At 47.8% G+C, this 21,727-nt stretch overlaps 1 protein-coding gene across 1 annotated transcript in view; it reads left to right on the top strand.

Moving 5' to 3' along the window:
• The window catches only part of inpp5a (inositol polyphosphate-5-phosphatase A), a 132,770-nt gene that overhangs the window by 45,366 nt on the left and 65,677 nt on the right, over positions 1–21,727 (top strand). Inside the window, exons 3-4 of the mRNA XM_084458534.1 lie at positions 8,787–8,887; positions 9,612–9,699. Of these exons, the coding sequence (XP_084314660.1) occupies positions 8,787–8,887; positions 9,612–9,699 (189 nt within the window). The remainder of the gene's footprint in view (positions 1–8,786; positions 8,888–9,611; positions 9,700–21,727) is intronic.

Genomic DNA, 21,727 nt, shown 5'->3' with positions numbered 1-21,727 from the left:
CAAAGAGATTATTAATGGCAATGACATATAGACAATAAGAAAGTTAACTTACCTACAACATCATCCTCTCTATCTGAGCCCGGAGTTGCACTGGATTCATCACCAGCTGCTGCGTGGGATAATTATATATATATATATATATATATATATATATAGAACATTCTATGTAGAGTAGATAACAAGATACATCAAACAATCAATTTTCACTTACCAGTAGGGCTGCAACGTTGAATCGATGAAATCGATAAAAATCGATAATGAAATTTGTTGCCGACGAATTCCCATTATCGATTCGTTGGGTCTTGTTCCATAACAAACCTACTTCCTGTTGACGCACACCACTCTGTCTTGCGGAGCTGGCCACGTTCAAATCATGGCGGAGGCGGAGAAAACTGTTCGACCGAAATCATCCAAAGTATGGGAGAACTTCACATTAAAGGCTACTAAAAATGTAAAAAAAACAACCGTTTTTAAACGTTGTTTTTATCCGATTAATCGATTAATCGAAAAAATAATTGACAGATTAATCGATTATCAAAATAAGTGTTAGTTAATGTTAGTTGCAGCCCTACGCGCCAGTGCTTTCATCACGACTGTTTTGGTCACCAGTACCACCACCAAAATATTTCAGTATATTCAATATTTCATGCTCCTTCTCCATCCATCCATCTTCCATCTGCCATGCTCCTTCTGCGAAAGTGAATATTTTTTAATTACCAATAATGCTTTATTAAAGTGGAGGATACAGCATTCTTACTGAATGGTAGGTTTCGTTACCAATCAAGCACCACACACACCTTTTTAAATCCTCATTTCTCTCTCTCTCTCTCTCACACACACACACACAAACACACACACACACACACACACACATTAGTCAGAGGCTTGCCTTGCCTGTCCTGCTGGCTGCTGCTAGCTTGCTAGCTAAGAGGATGCATGCAGACAGTGCAGCAAGGTGCAGCCCATTTAGCGACACAAGTGTGCCTTTTAGAGATACATTTGTTAACAGTTGTGGTTGCTCCTACTAGCATTAGCTAAACTAGCTAGCTTGCTGCTAGGCTAGCGTCAGCTAAGCTAGGCTAGCGACACTTGTGTCGCTAAATCCTAAATGTCCATCATTTGGTAGAAATACAGACCACTGAACATTACCTAGTGCTTGCCTCTTGCGGCACTCAATTTTCTTTTTTCTCTTTTTTTCTGCACCGCTCAGGTAAATCCGTTTGGACATGTTTGCTCACAGTGCGGTCTCTAATAATTTAAAGTGAGCTGGGGCCACGGGGAGGGGCCGGTGCTCTAAGCTGCCGCTTATTTTGCTTATAGGGTGGGCCGGCTCTGCGTAGGACCCTGTCCATCCCCTGATTGCTCTCTATAAAGCGTATTGTGTTGCCTCTGTGTATCAAATATTGATCTGATTTTATTTGATGAGGACTGATGTGGTATCTTTAGGCTAGTTATATTTGTTGCTGAGGAGATGACTGCTGCTGTTCCATGGAATCCTATATCATACAGGTACATACAATGGAATACATAACCAGTCTCTCCTTGCGCATCTCTTCCCAGTTTCTCCCTCAAAACTCGCACTTGTCCCTCGACCCTCCCATGTTGAATACATATGGATGAGTAGGAAAAGCACAACTTGCCATTCTACGCTCCTGCACCAGGCAGAATTGGGTTTTAGCCGTGTGCGGCCTGTTCATACAGTACCATGGCAAAGACGGTCGCTCAATCAGTCAGTCAGGGCAGCGCCTCTGATTCGCATGTTGTAGGTACTCGCGCTTGTGGTGTGGGCCGTCTCATTGACAAATTATGCTTGCTGACTGACGTAGATGGAGGCTCCGCTTCGGCTCAAACATAAGCCATGCTACTGGGTGCATGTGTAGCTCCACGTCATGTTTCTACACTGTATTTTTCTAGATAACGTTACATATTTATCACACTTCAACTATAGGCTATTTTTTACTTGTCCGATCAGACAATTGCATGAGGCACTTGCCCGAACATAGTTTACTGGTCCGGGGGAAGCAATACGCTAGCCTACCTGACTGCTCTCAACATCATTCTACTTTCTGTTCCTCTTCAAATATTGTCGGATGTCCATCTGGACAATGAAGGCTTTATGCTTTAGGATCCGCCAGTTGTCATCAGCGAATGAAGACCAATCAGATCCGCTTCGTGTCATGCCTAACAACGCCCCCTAGCTGTTATAAAATCACTATAACACACGGCCTCAAGTGGTTCATTGCTTAATTAATTAAAAGTTAAATTACTAAAAAACTATAAAAATATCAAAAATCTGAATACATCTACCAAAGAGCTTAACATCATGAACATTTAAAAGTTTGAATGAAGTTTTTAGCAGTATGAAGAAGTTATAAAGCGGCAAAAAACTGAGGAGAATAATAATAAAGAAAGAAATAGTGGGAATATCACAAGTTGGGCTAGCTTCTACAAGCGAGCCCACCTAATGAACTAAAATTATAGAGAAAATGTCTTAAGTTTTAGTCTTTTTCATTACATACAGTAAGCCAGTGGATATGTGGGTGGATATGAAATCTATCCTCCATTTTCTTTTTTCTTTTTTAGCTTTGCCCCTGTGCAGAAGTAACCTGACGTGCGGCAGATAGTTTGTTTCATACTGATCAGGTTAGTCTCACGAGGCTAGCACAGAAGAAAAAAATAAACTAAAACGAATAATGAAACGAATAAAAATTAAACTAAAACTAAGCATTTAAAAAAAAAAAAAAAAAAAACGCTTTGAAAACAAATTAAAACTTAACAGAAATAGAAAACAAAAAGTTAAAACAATTATAAAAATAAAAACTAATGCAAAAGGCAAAACTATTATAACCTTGGTTTGGATAGATGTGGTTTGTGTGGAGAGAGAGAGAGAAGAGAAAGGGAGAGAGAGAGAGAGGAAGGAAAGAGTAAGGTGTCTTTCTATGAGGCAGCCAGGTCTGCAGGCTCATGCCAGCAAGCTGTTGGATGACGTCATGGAAACCATCAGACTGCAAACTCACCTCACTGCCAGGAACACCACCAGTCAGCACTGACGATGGTTATCACTCAAACGGGCATTTTTGGTATCTTTGCCCTGATGAATATGCAAGCTTGAGCTTTTCTACGTGAGCGTGCAAAATAGTGGGAGGAGAAAATGTAAATAGATTAATTTTAGTGTGTCTTATGCGATTTACCAAGCCTTAAAGTATGGGACAAGGAGATGGATCTCTATTTTAATATGAATGGAGAGTACATGTAGGTCCTAACCAGACAACGTGTTCAGAAAGATGATTGCACTCATTGTAGCGAGAAAGAGACAAAATCAAAGAATACGTCGAGAACCGCTATTTTCCACTGGTGTCAGAAACCAAAATAACTAGAGCGTAGTTCATATTCTGCAGTGCTGTTTTAGATCATCTACCAGATGATTTAGAGATGGTCACAAGAAAGAGCCACACAATACAGCACCAGCAATGCCCAAACGTACTCTGCTTTTCCTTGCCTCTGGGTCATTCCAGGGTATTTTCAGGACTGCTGTCTGTGAACCTGACAGGTTTCCATTCAAGCTCTCCATGGTCAATTTAAAACATGCAAAACCCTCATTTAAATATGTTTGCACCTGACGTCATTCACGCATTTACTCTTTGTGGGTCATCCGCAGTAAGAAAATTAACAACTGTTCACTATACTCTATGCTCTTGAGTTAAGCATGCTTTATTTGGGATCTTAGTAAATCAAGCCTGCTTACTGACATACAGTACATGTGACCATTACAGTACCATAAAGCACACACGCACACACACACACACACACTGTAATTTAGCAGCCATGCAGCTTGTGCAGTCCCTGTCCTTGTGCAGAAGTATGCACGTTCAGTAACACCTGACACGGTATTAATACCCTCCATGACGCAGCCTGTCTGCGCTTCATCGAGCTCAATCACAGCCACTCTACTAGAATACACAGGTGTTCCCGCCCAGCCGGAGGGGTAATCCCGTACTTACAGTAAGCAAAGCAGAAAACGCCAGGCGCGTTTTCTAGCCAGACGGCAGGTCATCTCACACTTAGCAGTAAGCAAAGCAGCTCGTTTGCCTGCCCCCACGTGCTCCAGCGTAGAGAGCCCCGGTGATATGGAGCCGTAGTATAAACAATGCTTTGCATCGCCGGCCGCCGGCGACCCCCTCCGCGGTATTTGCATGGGAAACTATTGCGGCGGCGGGCCGGCGGGGATGTTCCCGCTCTCGTCCAGTCACCTGCCGCGCAGAGACGCGCTCTGGAGCTCCGCATCGGGCGCTTCAGCTCAGACGGCCATCTGACCTCTCCCTCCGACTCTCTGCCCCCTCACTCCTTCATTTTTCACTTGCTTACTCAACCCCCCCTCCCCTCCTCCCCCCATCCCCCCATCCCTTCATTCTTCCATTCACTTCATTTTCCAGCTCTAAACGGGAGCTATGAAATAGGACTGAGTACCTACAGTACATTACTGTAGTTCATCAAAGCCCCTCTGTCCAGATGTTCGCAAACGCAAGGGCTTTTTACTAGAGTCCGACTGATTAATTGGTTAACCGATATATCGGGCCGATATTCACACTTTTACAAATATCGGCTATCGGTAAAAAAATAAAATAAAAAAGGATTTATTGTGCAAACTCCAAGACATGTAACAAACAGTACAAGTCAGCAGTAAATGGGAAGTTTGGCAGTTTTAGCATATCAATAAGACAAAAGCAAAAACAAACACAAAAATTAACAGCACTCAATGAACCGCGCTAAACTAACCCACCCGCATGTCCCAGGAGGTACAAAGCACTTTTCCTTGAATGACAAAAATAACAAAAACAAAATAAATGTACAATAACTAAGTAAAAAGTAAATAGCTAAAGGACAGAGAAATAAATAAATAGAGGTATTGGTCAGAATTAAGTGTCTATTGAAGTTAGAGAGGTAAAATAGGAGAGAAAGGGGTCCCAAGTTCTGTGGAATCTTTGTAAAGATCCTCTGACCGTGTGTTTGATTTTTTCTAGATGCAGAAAATACATTAAATCTTTCAACCAAGAAGTTGTGCCAGGGGGGTTAGGTCTTTTCCAATGTAGCAATATACGACGTTTGGCTATGAGGGATGCGAGTGAATTTAATATTGTCCTCCACCACATCGGCCACCAAATATTGGGATATCGGCCACAAATATCGGCCCAAAATATCGGTGTCGTATCGGTATCGGCCACTGCAACAATCCCCAAAATCGGTATCGGATCGGCCTTAAAAAAAGCATATCGGTCGGACACTACTTTTTACCCCCTATGTTGTCCACTTTGTGTGTGTGTGTGTGTGTGTGTGTTTTAGGGATGAGACAGTATGGATTTTTGCATTACGGTACGGTATCTAGTTACACGGTACGGTTTACGGCATTTCACCTCCCCAACACACACAAAAAACAAGTATTTTACTTTGAAGGAACTACAGTGCAACACATGATAGAAAATACACACTATTGTAATTAAGCTCAGTTTATTAATAGCAAGCTTATATTAAATTACAAAATTAACTGTTGCAAGCAACTTGAAATGTGAAGTTTCAGTAGCATTGTGTAATACCGTAAACACAGAGAATGTCACGGTTCTAATACCGTGGACATTTTATACCACGGTTCACGGTTTTACGGTATACCGTCTCATCCCTAGTGTGTGTGTGTGTGTGTGTGTGTGTGTATGTTTCTTGCTTAGGCTGCAGGTTTATTCTGTGTCATTCAGATGCAGTATGTAAAACTAAGACCTGGCGATCCGGAAGCGATGCGTAAGCAAATTGGACACAAGCAAATCAGAAGCCGCGCGTGAAAGAAGAACGATGACACGGCGAGAAATAAAATGAACAGTTTAAGAGATGGAACACAAACGCGGGGAGCAGAGCTGAGGGACAGGATGTCTGACCCGCTACCTCTCTCTCACGCGCACACGCGCACACACACATGCGCGCACGCACGCACACACACACACACACACGCACACACACTTGTCGATCACAGCCATACACCCAAGTAAAGACAGGCCTATATTGATGGCTCTGTAGTCCTCTGCTTTGGATGTGAAATTATACAAGGGATACACAGTGTCAAAGTGCTGTTCTCTCTTTCTCTCTTTCTCTCTCTCTCTCTCTCTCTCTCAGAATTCTGTGTTTGTGTGTTTTTCTCAAGCTAGACTGCTTGTTTATTCAAGGTTTGTTCATTCTGGTGCAATATGTACAACAGGGACTTGGCAAGCAAAATGATATAAGCATAACTCAATGCAAGCAAACACCCATCCCTCGCACACACTCGCACACATATATGCGCACGCACACACACACAATCACACACACGCGCACAGCACATATCCACCCACCCACCCACGCACGCACGCACGCACACACACACACACTCAGACACACACACACACACACACGGTGAGAGTAGTCTCCATCCAATCATGTAGGTGCAGCATTGATGCAGTAGAGCTAAGTTACAGTAATACTGACTCAAGTCCAGGCCTCCTACACTTCCCTAGAAGACCATCAACACACACACACACACACACACACACACACACACACACACAGATATACAGATATACACTTAGGCACACACGTGCACACACACAGACACACACACACGAACACACACAGGCCTATAATAACTTGCAGTATATAATATAAATAGTATATAGTTTGACAATTTTATTGGTATACGATCAAAATGTTCCTTATTGATGATGATGATGATTCATGGATACTGCTAGCATACAGTCATCACAAGAGCAACACCGCAGAGCTGAGAACAGTGTCAGCTAGGGGTCGACAGAAGTAGTGCAGACAAGAGCCATAGAATAACATTTCCTACTACATTACACTACTACACTAACAGACTATAGGCCGATCATTTCTCTCTGACAGCGGGTACGAGGTCAATTGTTTGACCTCACTCCGCTCTGGACTGTAAACCAGGAGGACCGTCCGGGACGTTGCGTCACGGGAGGAGGGAACCTCCTAGGAACCCAAACACCTTGACGGGGAGGGAGGGAGAGGAGGATGAGGGAGGGGTGGGGACGGGGGACGCACCTCTTTGACAAACATCTCACCGTCCCACAACATCCTGGCTCTTGGCAGTGCTCGCCGTCACGGTAGCAGCTGTCGGGATTTCGCGGGGTTTTCAGGCCGGCAGAATTGTGTGCACAAGCTTCACGGCGTTGAAGTTTTATAGCTGCCATATTCAGAGACAACAGCTTTATAGCGGCTGTAATGGTTAATGGGAAAATAAATGGGAAAGCAACAAGATCTCGGTGCGCAAGATGGACAGAAGTAGGACAGTTGTTTGGCGTTGTAAACGTTTAAAGTTTGAATTAGGGTAGATTTTGTCGTTCATTGGGACGGTAGCAGTTCCGGTAATGAAATGAGATCATGAGTCTGTGAGTGAAGCTGGTGCTGGGGTTTTATGGATCGGAAAAACAAACAGAATACTGTGCACACTTTCTCATACACGCACGCACACACACACACACACACACACACACACACACACACACGTAATATTGTTTAACTAAAGCTCCTCGGGGCATATGACCTTTTCAGTGGAAGCTGACAGGTCCACTAATCTTTCCAAGTTTGAGAACCTGGGTTTCTAGGGCCCAGTTCCCAGGTCATCCAGCTAAGTGACAAGCCATAGGTTGATGGGAAATCCATAGCGTTATTGCCATACATTACTTTTATTTGATCTGGCCTGTAGTTGAGCATAATGCAAGCTGGGGGCTGAGTGGGCTGGTGGGGGGGGGGTAGAGTAGGCCTCGGATCCTGGGACTGTCCCTGGCGTGACGCCCCAGGGGGACCACACATCCGGGGGGACATTGATCTACGGTCCCTGCTCGCCATCCGCAGGCCGACCTGTGAGTGCCTGTAATTCACTCCTCTATAGATTTTCCGTTACGGTTCTGCACCTTGGAACACTCGTCCGGTGCACTCACAAACACCTCGCCGTTAGGGGGGTCACATGACTCCGCTGTGGGCTATGGCACAGAGGAAATTAATGTTTAGCTGATTGGATTTCTCTTCTTTCCTCTCTCTCTCTCTCTCTCTCTCTCTCTCACACACACACACACACACACACACGTATTTGACATGGTACTGTATCAGCCCTGAGGTGGTTGGGTCAGGCAGGGTGGTGGGGTGTGTATATCCTGGAGGGGTTTCCTGTGTCCATAGCGTTACAGTAGCTCATGACATTCCCCAGTCAGACGCAGGGTGCCGGGTACGTGTACTTCCTCAAGGGTTTACCGTATACTGGCTGATGACATCCTCAGTCACTGTTGCTACAGTGAGATGATACATTCCTGATGACAGATTAAACACACATACCAAGATACGTGGGTGTGTGTTTTTGTGTGTGTGTGTGTGTGTGTGTGTGTGTGTGTGTGTGTGTGTGTGTGTGCGTGTGTGCGTGTGTGCGTGCGTGTGTGTGTGTTTGTCACACATGCGTGCGTAGGTGTCACACACAAAAAAAAAAGTTTTTTGGTTGGTCATTGTGGCCTCTGTAAGCGCTTGCTGGTCAGGTTAGGTCACTCAGTGCATATGAAGACCTGACTATAGATGCAGCTATGACATCATTTGATATCATTTGACAGGTTTCATCCAGCAGAGGGCGTGATTTCAGGGTCTCAGCTACATCGGGCTGTCACTAGTAGTCTCTTGGTCAGGTGGTTGTGATGGAAAAACGCTGCCCTGTTCTACGTTTAACCCTGTGCCCTCTGCTTCTCTCTGCTTCACAGACAGTCCAATCACACAAGCCCCACTTCATAGCGTTGCATTGTCAAGAAGTGGGCGGCAAAAACTTTGAAGCCTCCATGTCACATGTGGACTCCTTTGTCAAGTAAGTACCCTTGTATCCTCACTTGCATAGGTCACTCTCACTCTCTAGGTCAGTAGCCGCCCAGCTTACAGTTGTGGTCACACTACATGAGTGGAGACAACACCCACTGACCTCATATCCTGGAAACAAACTGTGTACATGGAAGAACTACTCCCCCTCTGGTGACTTCTGAGACACCAACCGCATTTCTCTGCTTGGTTTTCAAGAGTTAAAGTGGCATTCATTAATTTTATGCATATTGTCAAAACTAATTAAAACCACCTGATATCCGATTGTTTAATTGAGCCATAGTGTTCTTATAGTGTCCTATTTCAGTGACTCACCCCTACCGGTTGTCTGGCTGTTGTTATTCCTGTATTTCTGCCTGTGTTGTCAATGTGCCTTTGCTCCGCCCCACCGTGCCTTACAGTATATGGCTCTGGCCGTTGGTTTGTAAACAAGTTTGCGCAATTACCTTACCGCCATCCAGTGGTAAAATAAAATCAATTATTGCTGCTTTAAATGACATGATGACATTTATGGGAGGATCTAGTTTTCGAACGCTGTGATGTTTATATTGCAGGTATAATAAATGACGAATGATAACCCAATAACCCAATATGGCCTCACAGCCTGTGCTCCAAGCTCATATGACCTACTGTAATACTATAGCCCCCAAGTAGTGCCTGATCTAGGTACATGCGTATGCTGTCTGTACAGTAACTCTGTGTACTGCCTCATCCAGAGACCTGCTGTCCAGTGATGCCATGAAGGAGTACAACAGGGCCCGCGTCTACCTCGACGAGAACTACAAATCCCTGGAGCATTTCACAGTGAGTACTCCTTCAGAATCGGATAAGAATCCGAATCCATTCATTGCCAGGAAGTTAATAACATACTAAGAATTTACTTCGGTCAATGGTGCATAACATGGAGACAACATTGGACAGAGTGCAGGGACGAGACGGGATAGTGCAAATGCGCTGTACAAAATACGAACGCAAAATACAAAATTGAGTGTGGTGATTGTATATACAGAGAGTGTACAAAGTGTAATGTGTGTGTTATGCTTATGTATACAGTGTGTGTGACATGATATGTGTGTGCTATGTACAGTACAATCCTGTACAAGGCCTTGTGCATATATTGCCAGGGGTGTGTGTGTGAGTGGGGGGCGGGTGGTCAGAGGGGGACACGAGCCTTGTTGATGAGGCTGGTGGCCACGGGGAAGAAGCTGTTTTTATGGCGCGAGGTCTTGGCCTTAATGGACCGCAATCTCCTGGGAGTGGTATGAAGAGATTGCGGCCAGGGTGGGTGGGGTCGGCCGCAGTCTTCCTAGCCCGCTTCAGGGAGTCATGCAGGGCGTGGAGGATCCATTGGCCACACTAATAACTTTTACCCCCACTCTGAATGACGGATTGGAGGTCTCAGAGGGCTCGAGTTCAGCCCCTAAACATAGTCTTCTCCACTGAGTCACAGCAAATATGGAGTGGCATCACATTAGGGTTTTTGCTTAGAAGAGGTCCACCAGCATTTTCTCTCGGCCTGCAGTAACTGTGGAGAACCACCAGGTGGTGCAAGAGACTTCTACATTTTTCGGATTCTCTAAAATCAGCACATTTGAAGACTTCAAGATTACTGCTGATTACTATCTATCTATATGCAAATCAAATGGGCTATCGATCTGTGAGATGAGATCAATTTTAATATTATTCACAAATAAATGTTTTGATGGCTATCTTTGAAAAAGTCACACAGATGGGCATTGGTTAACTTTGGTACTTGATGAATCAGAAGTTGACTGCCTGCTTCTCTTTCTCAGTTACGTTTTAGAGTTCAGAATCAGAATTTGTTTATTGCCATTGTACTTTACATACATATTTTTTACACAGTGGTGCTTACAACAATACAACAATGGACAAGTGCAAGGACAGGACAGGACAGGATAGTGCATGACAGGACTCGTAAAGTGCAGTGATACAAACATATTGCAAAAAGTAGCAGTGCAATTGGACTACAAAGAGTCAGTACAGTAGGCAGTTTAGTACAAAAGTTGCAGGGGGCGGGGGAGAGAGTCAGAGGGGAGCCATGTTTATGAGGCTGATGGCCGTGGGGAAAAAACGTACTGTGTCAAACAGTTTTAGTCTTTAATGACCGCAGCCTCCTGCCAGAGGGGAGCGGTGTGAAGAGGCCATAGCCCGGGTGGGAGGGGTCGGCCCTGATCTTTCTGACCCGCTTCAGCGCCCTGGAGTCGTGCAGGGCCTGGAGTGAGGGCAGGGCGCAGCCGATCACCCTCTCCACCGAGCGTATCACCCGCCATAAGTTAGTCTTGCCCTTTACTGATGCGGCAGGGAACCAGGTCGTGATGTAGAAGGTGAGGATGGACTCGATGATGGAGGTGTAGAATTGTACCATCATGGTCTGTGGCTGCCGCAGAAAGTACATCCTCTGCTGAGCCTTCTTCACCAGGGTGCTGACGGTCAGCTCCCACTTGAAGTCCCGGGACATGACAGCACCCAGGAAGGACATGACAGCACCCAGGAAGGACATGACAGCACCCAGGAAGGACATGACAGCACCCAGGAAGGACATGACAGCACCCAGGAAGGACATGACAGCACCCAGGAAGGACATGACGGCACCCAGGAAGCAGAAGGAGTCCGTGGTGGCAATCGGGGAGTCATGCAGGGTGATGGGGGGGGGCAGGCAGAGTTCTCTATGTGCTCCGTGCTCCAGTGTGGCTTGGAGGATGGTGTTGAAGGCCGAGCTGAGCAAACAGCATCCTGACATCAGTTCCTGCAGGGTCCAGGTGCTGTAGGACGTAGTGAAGAGACATTTATTTATTTATTTATTTATTTATGTATTTATTAAAAGGATCCCCATTAGCTGCCACCTAGGTGACGAGCTAGTCTTCCTGGAAAGTCTTCCTGCCATGTTCACCGCGTTGTCCGCGGACCTGTTGGCTCTGTAAGCAAACTGCAGGAGGTCCAGGAGTGGGTCTGTGATGGTCTTGAGATAGTCAAAGACCTTCATGACTACAGAGGGAGGGCAACGGGTCTGTAGTCGTCTAGGCCTGTGATCTTCACCTTCTTAGGAACTGTGATGATGGTGGAGGTCTTGAAGCAGGCTGGTACATGGCATAACTCCAGTCCAGGCGTTGAAGATGTCAGTGAACACCGGGGACAACTGATCAGCGCAGTACTTCAAGATGGAGGGTGAGACAGAGTTGTGGCCTGTAGTTGCGAGTGATGGCCTCCTGGTGGAGCCAAATACTCAGTCTTGATACCTTTAGTTCCTTCAGTTGGAAAGTTCAACATTATTTCAGCATCCAACCTCTCTCTCTCTCTCTCTCTCTCTCTCTGTCTCACTCTCTCTCTCTTTCTCTCTCTCTCTCTCTCTCTCTCTCTCTCTCTCTCTCTCAGTTGGGCAGTTCAGTTCCTGGTTTATAAAGCTCTTCATTCAGTGCTAAGATATTGTTTTTCAGTAAATTTTGAGGCCAACCAGGAAGTGTTGGGAGATGAGCCACGGAGTGGAGCAGACGTGTGTTTTAGAGAGCCCCTCTCAGCCGTGCCCGCTGGGCTGTGACAGCTAGGATTCTCATCTGTATCTGTCTGGGTCACATTACCACGGTACAGCGCCCTTCCTCACAGCAAACACTCGTAAATCACACCATCAGAAGACAAATGTGCTCTTTTCATAAACATATTAAGAGCCCAGTACAAACGTTGGCCTTTTGTGAAAATAATTAACTGGCGTATCGGTGAATTGAGAGCGATAGCCGCTTGTTTTAATTTAGTTCAGTCTTCTGATTCCCGTTTGCTTTTAAATCCCCATCTCTCAGCTAGAGAATGCAATTGTGCCTCTCTTGTAAATCAATTTGTGGAAGAGAGACATCAAATGTGCCTCATATGATGTTAGATATTGAAATCCATGGTAACTGTAAATATGAATTGGCTCGGCCTATCTCACTCAGGACTTGCCATTTAGCCCAGATGACATCACTCATATTTGTTTTTGCAAACTTCGATTTCTTACTCCGGGAGGCAATTGTTTGTTGTCTGCTCTGTCTGTCAATTTTCAGATAATGTAAGTGGAAATGTGTGTTTGTGTGTGGGGAGGACTCTGGGCTTTCCAGTACTGTTGTGCGTGTGCGTGTGTGCGTGTGCGTGTGTGTGTGTGTGCGTGTGTGTGTGTGTGTGTGTGTGTGTTGTGTGTGTTTCCTTGGAACTACATAAGTGAGTGTGCTGGGAGGGTGGGCGGGCTGTGATGCAGTGAGAGTGTATGGTAACGACCATGGTGTGTGTGTGTGTGTGTGTGTGTGTGTGTGTGTGTGTGTGTGTGTGTGTGTGTGTGTGTGTGTTTACCTGCCTGGCATATGCTTCTCTCATGCTAAGCCTGCTCAGTGTGTCTAATGACCCAGGTGACTGAGAGTTAAAGCTGTGTCAGCAGGAGCCAGTGAGAGTTGTGTGTGTGTGTAGTTGTGTGTGTGTGTGTGTGGTTGTGTCTTCTAATTAAACACAGAGACACTAGTAAATGTGAAGTATCCATGAGGTAAACAGGCTGAAAGGAACAGTCCCAGAAGCCTCAATAAGATAGATCCACTAGGTCTGTATTACCTTAAGATCCACTAGGTCTGTATTACCTTAAGATCCACTAGGTCTATATTACCTTAAGATCCACTAGGTCTATATTACCTTAAGATCCACTAGGTCTGTATTACCTTAAGATCCACTAGGTCTTTATTACCTTAAGATCCACTAGGTCTGTATTACCTTAAGATCCACTAGGTCTATATTACCTTAAGATCCACTAGGTCTATATTACCTTAAGATCCACTAGGTCTATATTACCTTAAGATCCACTAGGTCTGTATTACCTTAAGATCCACTAGGTCTGTATTACCTTAAGATCCACTAGGCCTGTATTACCTTAAGATCCACTAGGTCTATATTACCTTAAGATCCACTAGGTCTGTATTACCTTAAAGGACTATGCTCGTTTTTGACAACCTGGACCTTATTTACGACATATTATAAGAAGTTTGACTCACCCAGATCACTTTTGTGTTGTTCGGAGGCCTGTAGAAGAAATTTAAAATCCAGCGCGAGCCAGTATATCCATGTAATGGCGGCGCACGGGGCAAAGGGAATGCAGCTTCTCAAAATCCATTTTCGGCCGCTAAACGGTTGTTTTCATCACATTGCATGAATCAACAGTTGATATTCCTCTACGCGAGCCATTCTTTCGGTTTTCAAATACGTGGTCTGTAGCCACTGTAATATGATCTTTACACTGGCTATGCTCCCTCACATTCTCTGCGCTACGATCGGATTGTTGCTGACGAATGACGACGACAATATTCTCGGCACCAACTACGATCGTAGCGCAGAGAATGTGAGCCTGAGAATAGCAGGCTGCGCGCTGGCCTGTGCGCATGCGTGCTGGAGCAAGTGGGGGAGAGGCGTTTAAAGATCATATTACGGTGGCTACAGACCACGTCTTTGAAAACCGAAAGAATGGCTCGCGTAGAGGAATATCAACTGTCGATTCATGCAATGTGATTGATGAAAACAACCGTTTAGCGGCCGAAAATGGATTTTGAGAAGCTGCATTCCCTTTGCCCCGTGCGCCGCCATTACATGGACATACTGGCTCGCGCTGGATTTTAAATTTCTTCTACATGCCTCCGAACAACACAAAAGTGATCTGGGTGAGTCAAACTTCTTATAATATGTCGTAAATAAGGTCCAGGTTGTCAAAAACGAGCATAGTCCTTTAAGATCCACTAGGTCTGTATTACCTTAAGATCCACTAGGTCTGTATTACCTTTAGTCCATTGGGTCTGTATCACCTTCAGGAGTCAGTCAATTCATGTATAATAAATACTGTATATAAAATACCGCAATCTTACTGCAAGATTAATTTGCTCAGAATTTTCACCTACACATGAAGTAGTAAACATTCAATTCACTTAGATGTATATATATATTATTTTATTTTATTTTATTATTTTAGCAGCACAGAGAGGCCCAGGGCAGAGCAGAGCAGGATAGGACAGGGCAGGACAGGACAGGGCAGAGCAGGGTAGAGCAGGACAGAGCAGAGCAGGGCAGAGCAGGGTAGAGCAGGGCAGGGTAGGGCAGAGCAGAGCAGGGTAGGGCAGAGCAGGGCAGGGCAGGGTAGGGTAGGGTAGGGTAGGGTAGGGCAGGGCAGGGCAGGGCAGGGCAGGGTAGGGTAGGGTAGGGTAGGGTAGGGTAGGGTAGGGTAGGGTAGGGTAGGGCAGGGCAGAGCAGAGCAGGGTAGGGTAGGGTAGGGTAGGGTAGGGTAGGGCAGGGCAGGGCAGGGCAGGGCAGGGTAGGGTAGGGTAGGGTAGGGTAGGGTAGGGTAGGGCAGGGCAGAGCAGAGCAGGGTAGGGTAGGGTAGGGTAGGGTAGGGTAGGGTAGGGCAGAGCAGAGCAGAGCAGAGCAGGGCAGAGCAGAGCAGGGCAGAGCAGAGCAGAGCCTGACAGAGCAGGGCAGGGCAGAGCAGGGCAGAGCAGGGCAGGGCAGAGCAGGGCAGAGCAGGACAGAGCAGGGCAGGGCAGAGCAGGGCAGAGCAGGGCAGGGCAGAGCAGGGCAGAGCAGAGCAGAGCAGAGCAGGGCAGAGCAGGGCAGAGCAGGGCAGAGCAGGGCAGAGCAGGGCAGAGCAGAGCAGAGCAGAGCAGAGCAGGGCAGAGCAGGGCAGAGCAGGGCAGAGCAGAGCAGAGCAGGGCAGAGCAGAGCAGGGCAGAGCAGAGCAGAGCAGAGCAGAGCAGAGCAGAGCAGAGCAGAGCAGGGCAGGGCAGAGCAGGACAGGACAGAGCAGGGCAGGGCAGAGCAGGGCAGGCCCACAAACCTGATGGATTCAGCTCTGCAACCTCCAGTCAGGCAGAGTGGCTGTGGACAGTGGAGGTGATATGGACCAACAGACCAGCCAGAGAGAGGGGGGCATCGTGTGGGATTCCTTGAGTGACATGCCCCTCCTCGGCGGGTTCCAGGCCTGGTGGTTTTTACGGCCCTGTTAAGGTATACAGCAGGTAAAATGTCAATTAGGAAAGCCCGCCCTGATAACTCAACTCCCAATCCACTTGTTCCAGGCCATTAATATTTATCACGGGCCCGGCCCTGGGGGCGTCATGCGGAATGATGTTCACTGTAATGCCTATTATCGCTCCTGACACACACACACACGCACACCTCTCGGGTATGTCCCTTTACAATTCTCAGTCAAAGCCCCAGCACTGACACTAAGGCACACTGTAACACACATACACACACACGCACACCTCGCCCTGCACTCAGCCCTGTTTCCTGGCATTTTAATGGGGAATTAAAGGCATCCTGGTCTCCAGGACAGGAGAGAGAGGCACAGGAGAGAGGATAAATCAGGCTCTGTGGTCTGACAGAAAAGAAACTGCTTCGTTACCATGTGTCTGTGTGTGTGTGTGTATGTTTGTGTGTGTGTGTGTGTGTGTGTGTGTGTGTGGTGTGTGTGTGGTGTGTGTGTGCACGTGTGTGTGTGTGTGTGTGGTTTCTCCTCCCAGCAGCTGTGACCCGTCACGTCGGCGTAATCAGTTTAGGTGGTATTTGTGCCGGGTGCTGGAGCTGACGGCTCCTGTGTCGGAGGCCTGATTGGATTTCCCCCCACGGCAGAGAGACAGGGGAGGGACGGTGTGTGTTGTCACCCCGAGAGACATTGCGCTCTTGCTCTCACCGACTATGCCTAGTATCCGGTTAGCTCGCAAGCGCGTTACACACACACACACACACACACACACACACACACACACACACACACACACACACACACACACACTGAATAGACACACTGTACACACAGGCCTCAAGCTCAGGCTCTAAACATTACTTGCAATCACTCCTCACTCAGTTCAGCGTTTTCTCCGACCTCTGTGACGATATGGTCGGCAGTTTCTTGAACACCAAAATACACCCCAGCCTCTGCAGCCTTTAGTTTACATGCAGTACTTTCCTCCAGCTCTTCCCACTAACTCTCCCCTCCACTAACTCTCCCCTCCACTAACTCTCCCCTCCACTAACTCTCCCCTCCACTAACTCTCCCCTCCTCTAACTCTCCCCTCCTCTAACTCTCCCCTCCTCTAACTCTCCCCTCCTCTAACTCTCCCCTCCACTAACTCTCCCCTCCTCTAACTCTCCCCTCCACTAACTCTCACCTCCACTAACTCTCCCCTCCACTAACTCTCCCCTCCTCTAACTCTCCCCTCCTCTAACTCTCCCCTCCTCTAACTCTCTCCTCCACTAACTCTCTCCTCCACTAACTCTCCCCTCCTCTAACTCTCCCCTCCACTAACTCTCTCCTCCACTAACTCTCCCCTCCTCTGACTCTCCCCTCCTCTAACTCTCTCCTCCACTAACTCTCCCCTCCACTAACTCTCCCCTCCACTAACTCTCCCCTCCACTAACTCTCCCCTCCACTAACTCTCCCCTCCTCTAACTCACACCTCAGCGCTCAGAGCAGAGTCAGTAACCGTGTCCTTGCCGCCAGCAGCCCCAGCCCCAGCCCCAGCCCCAGCCCCAGCCCCAGCCCCAGCCCCAGGCCCGGCCTCCGTTCCAGGCTTTGTGTCAGGCAGCTGCCAGCGGCACTGCTGCTCTGGAGGTGAGGCCCCTAATTCCTCCCTCCAGCAGCACGCTCTAATGCAATCATCAAACCCGCACCCCGACGCTCGGCCTGGCCCGGCCAGGGAATTTATGAACACTTAGTGTCCCTCTGCGCTGACAGCTTTGCGCGCGTTTGTGCGTGCGTGAGTGTTGTGTTGCCTAGTCGTGTGACCTGCACTCCAAGCCTGTTTTCACTGTGCGGCACTGTCCTCTTTATACCAGACGAAATGGGCTTACCCTTTTAGATGGCATTTACATACAGTACACACACACACACACACACACTCAGAGTGGGGTCACAGCGGGGGGGCGCACGATGCTGGTTTTACACATGCAGGTTAACGAGGGGGATCAACCTCTTTTCCTCTTTTGTCCCCTGGCTGTTGGGACGGCCCTGAGACCATAAGCAGGTTAAAATATTGCAAACTTAAATCTAACGGCTCTTATTTCAATAAGGCGAGTACAGAGTAGTACAGTACAGAGCAGGCCGCGGCAATCTGAATGGAGCAGATGTCAAAGGAGTAATATTGTTGGGCCATAACTCCCCGCCCCCCCACCCCCGTCATCACTCATGCATGCACATAAGTGCGTACACACACTCACTCACACCCCTGAGCACCCACGCACGCACACACACGCACGTGCGCGCGCACAGCGTAAATACACACACTCAGGACATGTGTTGAGCGACAATCAATGAATCTGCCATCAGATGTGAATTATGAGAGAGAGAGAGAGAGAGAGAGCTTGCTTTGGCTCTCTGGGGGAAAAAAATTCGGTAGAAAATGTATATATAATTAATGGGTTGTGTGGAGAGGCCGAGAAATTGATGCATTTATTACAAGGAGCCTAATCTACGGAACTGAGCCTGTGCCCTCCTCTAGCCCATCACAGCGACGAGCCTCTGACATACGGTACACACGTACACACACACACACACACACGTACACACACACGGCCCACCCCTCATAAACTGCGCTCTGATAAAGTGTTTGTGTGTGTGGTGGGATTGGTTTAGTGGGGGCAGCAGGATCTGGCTGGGGAAGTAAATCAGCTCTATCGCCGAGGTGTGTGTGTGTGTGTGTGTGTGTGTGTGTGTGTGTGTGTGTGTGTGTGTATATGAGCGCGCATGTGTGTGTGTGTTGTGGTTGTTTGGATGGGATGGGATGGTGGGGTCGACAGGCACAGATAATGATGTGATTCCAGCATGCCGCCCCCCCCCCCACCCACACCCCCACCCCCACCACCACCGTCCATTATGATGTGTGGCCCTCTGGACGACCAGGGGGGCAGAGTGAAGGTGAGCCTGTCATATCGATCTTTTTAGCGCTAAAATATGAGCCACTTTACTCTGCTCCAAGGCGCGGTGATGTGAAAAATAATAACTCGGACCCAAATTAAAAATATTGATCGCTTAGGAGGTGTTGAGAGCAAATAAACACCCTCTGAAGGATTTTTTTTTTTTACTTCCCTCCACCGCCCCCCCCCGCACCTCCGCCCCTCTCCCTCGCTCCCTCCCCCGTCCCTCCCCCCGGAGAGAGGGCTGGGTCATGGATGCTTGTCGGCCAGACTGTAAATACGGCTGCCCGCCTTTACTACATTACCCAGAAGCCTCAGTGGTATTACGCCACACTGCCATCAGGTTCTGCCCCCCCCCCCCCCTTCCAACCAAATGAGCTACACAGGAAGTTGCTCCGCCAGCCACTCTGCTGCTGATTGATTGTTCCTCTCGACTCCATAATCTGGCGTTCGCTTGGCTCCGTTGGGGTCCCTCAGTCATAATATTTTGCGCATCTGAGCTTTCTTTCCTTTTTTCACGCTGCATAACGGATGGGCTGACAGGGGGCCATCAAACGGGTGGGAAAACAATTGCCACAAGGTTAATTTTATCGCCTGCTCCCATGCATTTGTAAGCAGGCAGGAGGTGTCCTCCGCCCGGGTCCTGATGAATGGTCGCACCGAGCAGGCAAGGAATGGAAGTGAGAGGGGAGAGAGGCCATGGCTGGCGAAGGCCGCTGGGCTAAACCGCCCCGCCGCGCATCAAAATTAAAATTGTCGACACTCTAAAAATTGGAATTCTGATATATCCAACCTGACGATGTTCCATTTCTTTTATGAAGCTGTTTCCGTGGTGCCTGGTGGGTAGCAGATGGCTCGGGTCAAAACTGAAATAGACCCAATTCCTCGCGTGTGTAAATGCTGTCCTTCTTGGCTCTCTCCTAGTCAAACTACTATTGATTTGGCCCACAAGGACGTCTTTTGTATGAAAGGTAGGGTGCGGAGGGAGAATGAATAGATATCTGATGGAGCACACACAGTGGGTTCAGAACAGCAGCCTTCTCTGTGGAGCGAGAGAGAGAGGAGGAAAGAGAGAGAGAGAGCAGGAGAGCGGGCGTTGACATCAGTGAGGGCGCGGCGGTGGCCATGTCTCCGGTAGGGTTAGGCTTCTCCCGGTGAAAGCTGCTGGATCCTGGATGCGTCAGGCCCTGCGTTAGGGATAGCATTAGCATTAGTGCTAACCGACTCCCCCCCCCACCACCACAGTGGCGGGAGTGCTAGCGCTAGCACTTGGTTTGCATGGCCAAGCTGACCCAGGCAGACACTGGCCATTATATCCCCATTAGCTAATCTCTCTGGTTTGATTTCCATAATCCTCCCGCTATTGAGGCCGCTCACAGCCCTGCGGTCTCTGGAGCCCCGCTCCCCAAAGACCTGTGTAGCAACGTGGACACACACACACACACACACACACACACACACACACAGATATTACAATCCTGTGATACAGTACACACATTGTAAACAAACATACATACATTAAATCGAATAGCAGTACATTTTCACACACTTGAGTACAAATCTATAGAAACGAACATTATCCTTATCCTATCCATATTGACATCCTAGTGATACAGGCTGCTGTGATGTGTATCGTGTGTGTAACAGTGTCAGATTAATTGAGTATGTGTGCGTGTCAGATGTTGTGACTGTGACGTGTGTGCCTGTGTGCTTTGTGGTGTCATGGTGATGTGGTGATGTGTGTGTGTTTGTGTGTCAAGGGAGGTGTTGTTAAATGGCTCCAGGCATCTCCTTAAAGGCCCCTTTTATTAACGTGCCGTGTCAGAGCTCAGCTTCAGCTCGCTCTCTATGCGACAGATGAAGCCCTCAGCAACATGATTATTTCAGCTGCTCACAACCCCCCCCCCAGGTCCTGCTCACCCTCTGAGAGTCCGCTAGAGGGGGGGGGGGAGGGTTGCAAGAAAAGTACAATCTTAATTTTCACTCTTTTGTATTTACACCATTTTAGAGCTGTCGAAGATCAGTCGATATTGCTCTTCGGTTTCTTCGCTTTTAATTACTCAAGTGGCGTCTCTGGCTTCTTTATCTGTCACCCTGTTTGTTTCTGCCTCGACCCGTCATCTTGCTGATACATATTTGTACAAAGTACCCGAAGGTCAGCTAAGCTACAGTAGCACGCTAGTGGAAGCGGGGCTATGGATTAGCTGTCCATAACCAGCAAGCCCACACCTCTCTGCATCTCCGTCCCCCGGAGCTTGCTTCCCTCGTGTCCTGTCCTGTTCCCCGAAAACACGTACTCATCGTGTCTCCGGCGTCAAATTGATCTTAAACGCCTTCGCCAGAATTCTCCTGGAGCGACAGTTAGCATTGATTGCGGAGGAGCTCTTGCCACCCCCAACCCTCTCCAAACGAGCTGATAATTAATAAGGCCTGCTCCACAAACACAGGTCAACAGACACCATGATGGATCGGACTGCCTGGACCCTCACCAACCCAACCCCCCCCCCCCCCGTCTCTCTCTCTCTCTCTCTCTCTCTCTCTCTCTCTCTCTCTCTCTCTCGCTCTGTCTCTGTCTCTGGCCCCCAGGTGTCTATTATGGGGCCTGATCAGAAATGCAGAGCAGCACCTCCAACTAATTAAATACCCAAAGGTTGCCTTTGTTTTTCAGCCCACTGTTGTCCATCTATTCCTTATTGGCATGCATTTAATAATTCATGGGCCGGGGTAGTCGTCTGTCGATGGCCGTCGCGGGGCAGGGTACGTTCAGGAACCGTTAGCAGTTAGCAGTTTATCTGGCGCGTCCCACGATAGTGCGTTTTAGCTCTCATGCCATTGTTCTGTACACTGTACATAATGTGCAAAGTTATGAGTTTTTAATTGATGAAATTGATTAGAATTTGATGGCACA

Source organism: Borostomias antarcticus (assembly GCF_949987555.1).
Source record: "Borostomias antarcticus genome assembly, chromosome: 25".
In the NCBI taxonomy this organism is placed as follows: domain Eukaryota; kingdom Metazoa; phylum Chordata; class Actinopteri; order Stomiiformes; family Stomiidae; genus Borostomias; species Borostomias antarcticus.
Note: the sequence above shows the minus strand (reverse complement) of the source record. Positions and strands in the feature narration are given on the sequence as shown.